The 7,857-nt window shown below is 52.3% G+C and overlaps 1 protein-coding gene across 1 annotated transcript; it reads left to right on the top strand.

Moving 5' to 3' along the window:
• The first annotated feature begins 1,088 nt into the window (after positions 1-1,088).
• HOXD13 (homeobox D13) lies at positions 1,089-2,799 on the top strand. Its single transcript, XM_010212121.2, has 2 exons — positions 1,089-1,971; positions 2,549-2,799. The coding sequence occupies exons 1-2, from the start codon at positions 1,278-1,280 to the stop codon at positions 2,797-2,799; spliced, it is 945 nt and encodes a 314-aa protein (XP_010210423.2). The 5' UTR covers positions 1,089-1,277.
• Positions 2,800-7,857: the final 5,058 nt, after the last annotated feature.

Here is a 7,857-nt window from a genome sequence, read left to right as displayed (position 1 = left end):
CGGTTGTTGCTGTGATTTCTGGCACCACTTGGCCTTTCCTCGCCCCTCTTCCAGAAGCTGCCAGGACGGATTAGAGCTGGGGGCCGCGGTCGCCACGGGACTCGAGGCCTTCTCGCTCAGCCCCGGCGGGTCCCTGGCACAGGGGACAGGCCGGGTCGGGCCCCGCCGTCCCGGGTGGGTTAGTCGGGACCCCCCCACGGCAGAAATCCTGGGAGTGGCGAGGCTCCTCTCAGCCGCGAATCCCGGGTTTGGCTGCCAGGACGGAGAACCCGGCCTGAGCTGCCTCTCTGCGGCACCCCGGCGAATTCCCCTCCCCTTTCCCGGGAGAAGCCGCCTTTCCCAGCGGCTTGTTGCCCGAGGTGCCCGAGGGGGAGCTTGCTGTGGGGCTGCGGCCGCTCTGCGACTCCCGAGGCCGCTCGCTCCATTTCTGGCTCTTTGCAGCTTTCAGGCCTGTTCAGCGGGAGAGTCGAACGAGATGCCAGAAGGATTTGCCACAGCCAACAAGGAAAGTTGTCCCCGCGACAGCCGTGGCCGCGTTTTACGCGAGAGGGAGGGGAAGCCGCCTGTCCTGAGCGCCAGGTTGAGCATCAGGCGACGACGGGCCTCGCAGCTCGGCGGGGATGAGGGGACAGGCAGGAGGAAGCGCTGGGCCTGCGGCAAAGCCCTTCTCGTCTTCTCGCACCCGGGGAGCGGGGGGGCGGAAATGCGGGCAGCCACTATCATGAGCTGGGGCGGGAGGCGAGGCGGGTAGAAGGAGGAAAGGGGGGGACCTGCTGGGCTGCGGGTAGATGTCGGCAAGGAGAGTGAGGAGAAGCGCGGAGGAGCCGCGCACACCCGATCGCCACTTCAAAGTGGCCTCCGCTGCCCCTTTTGAAGCCACAGGCAGGCGAGCATGGGCGGGGGGGGGGGGGGAGAGTGGCGGGGGCAAGGTTGGCCCGGAGGGCACCGGCACCGCCGCCCATCGCCGCACGTCGGGGCGGGAGCGCGGCGGCAACGGGCGGCGGCGGAGGGCGGGGGGGGGGGGGGGCGCCAGTGCGGGCCGGGGGCTGCGAGCGCAGGGGGGCCGGTGCGGGCGGCGGGAGAGTCACATGCTCCGGCGGCAGCCTATGAGCAGCCCCCCGGGCTGCGGCAAACTAATCTGGAGCCGGCCGCCCCCACCCCCGGCCCCCCTCCCGACCTGGACTTCGTTTTTATAAACGTACCGCCAGGATCCAACCTGTTGGAGGCAAATAACAATTTTGCACCATGCCCAGCCCGGGACCGCGCCGCCGCCCGCGATGTGCAAGGCCATGAGCAAAGCAGCGAGCTGGGACATGGACGGACTGCGCGGCGACAGCAGCGGCGGCGGCGCCCCGGGGCAGTGCCGAAATTTCCTCTCGTCGCCCGTTTTCGGGGCGGCGCACACGGGCCGCGCGGCTGCCGCCGCCGCTGCCGCCGCCGCCGCCTCGAGCTTTGGCTACGGCAACAGCGGCGGCGGCGGCGGAGAGCGCGCGGGGGCGGCGCGGCCCGACCCCCCGGCCAAGGAGGTCGCGGGCTCCGCCGCGCCGCCCGCCGCCCCCGCGCTCGGCTACGGGTATCACTTTGGCAACGGATACTATAGCTGCAGGATGTCCCACGGGGTTGGCATCCAGCAGAACGCCCTGAAGTCTCCCCCCCACGCCTCCATTGGCGGCTTCCCTGTGGAAAAGTACATGGACGTCTCCAGTTTGACCAGCACGAGTGTCCCCGCCAATGAAGTCTCCTCTCGGGCGAAGGAAGTGTCCTTTTACCAGGGCTACACAACCCCCTACCAGCACGTTCCGGGGTACATAGACATGGTCTCAACGTTTGGCTCTGGGGAACCGAGACACGAAACATACATATCCATGGAGGGCTATCAGTCCTGGACTCTGGCTAATGGCTGGAATAGTCAGGTTTACTGTGCCAAAGATCAGACACAGAGCTCCCACTTTTGGAAGTCGTCCTTTGCAGGTACGAGGGGCGGAGGAGCGGAGCGTCCCTGCGCCGACCCGCGCACGGCGGGGGCGGCCGGGTCCTCCGTGGCCCCCGCCGCCCCCGCGGAAACGTCGCTCCGCGCTGCGCGCCCGCGGGTCAGAGCCCGCACAGGGCCCGAGTGCCGTCGCGCCGTAACGGGCTCCTTCCCCCGCGGTGCCGCCGGTTGTGTTTGCGCTTGCAGCTTGCAGGAAGGTCTGAGCTTGGCCCGACTGGGGCTCGACCGGGAGCATGCAGAGACTGCGAGAGTGAGGGCACCCTGGCACCCAGCACATGCAGACACCCGGGGCAGAGGCACCAGGAGATTTCTCTGCGACCTGCTCTCGCCCCCGTCCCGCGTGCTCCCTAGACGTGCATGTCCCCAAAGTGATGACAGTCCGTCAAAGCTTTGCTGCTTTGCTAACGGGCACCTAATGCGGCGGTTTAAATAATAGCAAACCGTAAACAACCTGGCATTATTTATTTGCCCATGTGAAGCAGGGCCCAACAAGTATCGGTTAAGCTTTAAACGCCTGTAATAAAATTCTAATTTTTCGCATAATGTCTTTTACACTAGGAGATGTTGCACTAAACCAGCCAGACATGTGTGTCTACCGGCGGGGGAGGAAGAAGCGAGTGCCATACACAAAACTGCAGCTTAAAGAACTCGAGAATGAATATGCCATTAACAAGTTCATTAACAAGGACAAGCGGCGAAGGATATCGGCAGCCACAAACCTGTCGGAGAGACAAGTTACCATTTGGTTTCAGAACAGGAGGGTGAAGGATAAGAAAATAGTCTCGAAACTGAAAGACAATGTTTCCTGATCTATTCGTTTGCGGACATATGACGGATATATAAACTCAATTTATGACCAGCTAAAGATTTTTGGAAAGACTTGAAAATATATTTAATTTTTTTTCTCCTTCCAACGGTGTCAAAAAATTGTGAATTAATTTTTTTTCATGAAAGTCAGCGTTTTTCTTTCGGTCGAAAGGAGTGCTGGCAAACCTTGACTTAAAGTTCTGTTTCTTACTTTTTAAAAATAATAATAATAATTTCTGATTTTTTTCCACTCTAGGCCAGTATAAACGATTTTAAATATGTTGAGCAGTTACAGTTGTAATTTTCTTAAATGCTTAACTCTTTTGAGTTTTTTTTCATTGCCAAAAAGCGTCAGTTTTGATTTGGTATCGTAAACTTCAACACATGCCAGGTTAAAACAAAACAAAAACCCAGAAAACTCGAGAAAGCCGGATTCTGCACCCGTGGCAGCACCCAGCTCCTACCAAAAACCATGGAGCCCACCGGGATCCAGAGGGATTTGCAAAATGCAAAATGCGCGGAGGGGTAATGTTTGCAGCCGGATTTTTAAATCACCCCCCCCCCTCTTTTTTTTTTTTTTTTTTTTCTTTCTCCGAGAGAGGATGTCCCGACCCCAAGTCCGGATATTTTTCTTTGCGTTTTATGCTGTGATTTCGGGTTTAGTTTTTCGGATTTTGTACTCCCTGGTGGTAAAAATCAATGCACCAACTAAGGGCAGAAAGGAACCTCTCTGGGAGCCTGCGCAGGGCTGCCTTGGGGGCAGCGGGCGGGACCGGCACCGGGTGACACCGGGAAAACCGGGAAGCACCGAGAGGACCGGGGTCAGCGGGCAGAGCCTCTCTGCAAACGCAGGGGCCAAATCCTATTGCACCTTGTACAAAACGGTGGGTGCGCGATACCCTGCTTCTCCGGGCAACTTTTCCTTTCTCCTCTCACGGCACTTAAAAAACTCCTCGCTGGAGAAGTTAAAGTTCACTGTTAACTTTTAAGTTGAAAAAAAAAACGGGTGTTAATGAAAGAAGCAATAAATAATGAATTACAAAATATGCCGTAATATATGTAGGCCGAGAAGGCTGGGGTTGTGTTGATTTTTGTTATTTTAAACCTAGTGTGCATGTGATATACACAGGGTGATCTGGATCAGACATGCTAGTCAACTACTAGGAGAGAGCAGCGAAATCCTGTTTGTTAATGTGCCTCGCCTAATTATGAAAATGTGTGTGTTCCCAACTAGTATTATTTATTATAATATCTTATTGCTCTAAACACTTTGACTACCAAAGTATGTGGATAAGACATACAGCAAGACTGTATTTTTTCGATAAACCACGTATTTTTCCTTTCTCGTCCTAACGTCTGCTTCTACTTTACGTTGTGCTGGAAATACGGGCTGAACCTCCGAGCTGTTAATGATGATGCCAAACTGTTCCTGAACCGCCTTTAATAAAACGATCTCTATATATGCATATAGAAATATATATTATATACGTGTAAAGAAGGATAAATTTGCCTTCTTTCTGCAGCAGGGACCTTGGTGGCTCCGCGGTGCGGAGATGCCCGCGGGTCTGCTCTCGGGGCGTGTTACTTTGAGGAGCAGAGGGGAGCGCGGTAGGAGAAAAGAGTGTCCGAGGTGCCCTTTGCTCGGGGACACGAGGTGCCCTTGGAGGGAAGGTTCCCCCATGAGACTAACGTGGCCCTCGAGGACCCAGGTTCGGCTCCGAGCTGCTCCGCGCGGTAACGTGGCCTCCGCGGAGCGGCCTGATCCGCCGGGGAGCGCGGGAGCATCCGCCGCCTCCTCCCGCGATCTTCCCCTTTTTCTTCCGCTTGGATATCCGCAGCTTGGGGAACGCGAATTCCCCCAGAATCATTAAAAAAAAAAAAAAATCCGTTTGGGCTGGGTTCGCGTTTTGTTCCAAGAGGCTTTTTTTTTTTTCGAAAAATAAGAGAGCTAAACGTAAGTACCTGGAAGAGCTCTCTCTGCTGATCTACCCTCGTTTTCACCGAATATTTTGAATTCTTCTATTCTCCCATTAGCGCCCCCGGCCAGACCCACTTTCCTGGTGCTCCTAAGGCCGGGATCCTCGGCCTGCCGGCGCCTCTCCCGTCGGGAAGGATCCCTGCCCCGGCTGCCGCTCCGGCGGGTTTCCCCCCTCCTTTTCCCCGGCTTAACCTTTGGCTTTGGCGGTGTCCGGGCTCGCAGAGGACACGGGCTTTGCCATGGCCAAAACTCCCATCCTAGCACAGGATGAAACCCGAACTGGCTGGCAAATCGGGACCATATGGAGAGGAGTGGGCTTCTAATTTTCTAACAGCAGCGTTGGGAAAGCGGCAGGCACGACCAGAGAGGCAGTGATTGCAAACGCTGTCTGCGGGAGAAAAAATCCTCTATTTGTGTCTTAAATCTGCTTTTGCCAGGGTATTTAGGGCATTTAGGAGCATTAAAAAAGGGGAGCGGGGCGCAGGGAACCGCTGGGAATCTGTGCGCCCGCTTCGCGCCCGCGCTGCCTCCCACTGGTCTCACCCGGCCGCCTAATGATGCAGCAGGGATGTGGCGCGAACTATTAATTAATCAGTGCCAGTAATTATCCTGCAGCTGTATAGGCTGCTCGGCAGATGCGCACAGAGCTGCGCAGCGGGCCGCGTGTGCGGAGTCGGACTCGGAGCGGCTTGCGGGCCATGTCTGAGGCAATCCTGCCACCTCCTGGACGAGCCTGGGCATAGGCTGGGTCGCCCTTCCAGCGGCAAGGAGAAGCGAGGAACGAGGGCCACTCGGTTACACACAGGACAACCTTCTTTTTCAATGAAATTATGTTTGCATATGTATTTATATAAAGATGCGGAGGGTTATCCCGATGCTTAAAAAAAAAAAGAAAAAAAAAAAGAGTGAAAAAAAAAGCGCTGGCGAATGCAGAGCTCTGTTTGTCTCTGTTCTGCAGTGATATTTCCTGTACAGGGCAGGCGGGGGGACCCCCGCGGCCCGCAAACGCCCCCTCCAAACCAGAAGGCGCCTGCGGCCGGAAAAACGAGCAAAAGTCCTTTCTAGGCGACCTGCACCGCAGAGTCCCTGCAGGGGCAAACATAAATATATATTTCTTTTCTGCGGCTATGAGTGTCTCTAGCTACACAAGATTTTGTCTTCCTTTCTCTCTTTCCCTCTTTCCCTCTTTCCCTCTTTTCCTTTCTTTCTTTCTATCTTTCTTTCTTTCTTTCTTTCTTTCTTTCTTTCTTTCTTTCTTTCTTTCTTTCTTTCTTTCTGTCTGTCTGTCTGTCTGTCTTTCTGTCTTTCTGTCTTTCTGTCTTTTCTTTCTGTCTGTCTTTTTGTCTTTCTTTCATTAGTAATTACAGATGAGTGGAGAATTAATTGAAAGCTTTAGTTTTTTTCTAACCCCATAAAACCTAGTTTGAAGTGTCACCTTTCTTTCCGGGAACTGAGAACTTGCATCTATCCCTTGTGTTTATTGCAGAGGAAAAATACATTCGTTTGAACACAAAATGTTCCTTGTGTCTTACAAGAATCAAAAAACTTTTTTTTTTTTTTGTAAAATGCGATTGAGGGCGGGATGTAAGGTATTATCTGTTCTCTTGCGGAGAAAAGAAAAGGATAAAAAAAGGTAAAGAAAAAGAAAAAAAATAAATTAGTAAGGGGGAGATTCAATTGGTAGACATAATTCAAACAATAAAAATTAAAGGCAGTGGTCAGTAATATCCTCCAGCAGTGCCTGTGTGGTCCTGTGTGGTCTAGGGGAGAGCAATCATTTAAAGATTTCTTCCAGGGCAATGAAATTACAGCAGAATTTACCCTGAATTTCCATTAAATGGAGAGATGAATTTCATTAGGAAAATGTCAAGAGTAGAAGTGTCTCTGATCTCGGTTTAGAAACAAAATCCAGATTAAAACTATGATTAACAGGACAATAACATGGAAAATTAACCCTACCTGTAAACCATGTTTGATTTTTTAATAGAGGCAAGGAGAGTGAAGAATTCTGGACTCTGCTTGAGCCTGGGCTGGCTGAGCTTGGGGATACCCTCTTGGAAAAGAGGTTGAGGCCAGAAATGCCCGCTCGGAAAAAAAAATCAACAACAACAACAAAAAAATGTCCAAAATATCCTATTGGGATAGGGACTGCGGTGTCCCTCAGCCGCGCCTACTGCCCCTGACCTTGATTGCTCTCTAAAGTGTCATTTTCGGGGAGAGTTCAAACATCTAAGATTTTTTTTTAACAGTTTCATACCTTTATCTATAATTATAGATTCCTTATGCTTGTGTCTTTGGGTTCAGGTGACCTAGACTTGTCCCTAAATGAAGTAATGTCCCCACATGGCTTGGGGAAGGACACGAGCTCTCTCTGTGAGGATGCTCACAGAGGTGGCTTCTTCCATCCTCCAGAACTACAAGGAAAATGCCCAGGGCATGCCTGGGAGAGATGCCCAGGCTCCTGGCTGAACCCTCAAAAAATAACTAGCTGATAATAATAATAATAATAATAACAACAATAACAACAAGAAAAAATAACAATCCCATGCACACTCTCTTCCAGGAAAGCTAAAGCACAAGTGATACAAATTCCTCCTGCGACATTTAGGAGCTAACAGGGAAGGAGCTAAGTGAAACAGACCTTCCCCTGCCCATCACCACACTTAGACTCGCTCTGCTGCAGAGCAGACCGGGGCGCTTTCTCTCTTCAGAGATTTTTGTTTAATCTGCTTTGACTTTTCAAACAACGCTCAACTGCTGTTGTTTTTAAAAAGAAGAAAAATGCAAACACTACGTTGAAAATCTTATCCGCGTTTTGGAACGAGGAGGAAAGGTAAAAAGGGCAGAGAAGTCGCGCTCGGGAAACCGCAGAGATTCCCAGTGATTAGTGCGGCGGAGCGGGGTGGCCACTAATATCCGATCAATTAAGATTTTAATTGCAAGCATATGCAGATACACCGCTGCAATACAAACTAAAGCACCTACGACACTGAAAAAATAGTGGCTCTGTACACACACGTACAACATGTGTGGACCAGTACAGGGGCAGAAACGCAGATATGTGAACTAAGGGGTCGCTTTT

This window comes from Tinamus guttatus, unplaced genomic scaffold (genome assembly GCF_059628265.1).
Source record: "Tinamus guttatus ecotype Peru unplaced genomic scaffold, ASM5962826v1 Tinamus_guttatus_pri_ptg000260l, whole genome shotgun sequence".
NCBI lineage: Eukaryota > Metazoa > Chordata > Aves > Tinamiformes > Tinamidae > Tinamus > Tinamus guttatus.
The sequence above is the reverse complement of the archived record's forward strand: the minus strand, read 5'-3'. Positions and strand labels throughout refer to the sequence as shown.

Coding starts and splice junctions, on each gene's coding strand:
- HOXD13 (XM_010212121.2), top strand. CDS start 1,278: ATGTGCAAGGCCATGAGCAAAGCAGCGAGCTGGGACATGGACGGACTG. Junction 1,972..2,548: donor TTGGAAGTCGTCCTTTGCAG/GTACGAGGGGCG, acceptor CTTTTACACTAG/GAGATGTTGCACTAAACCAG.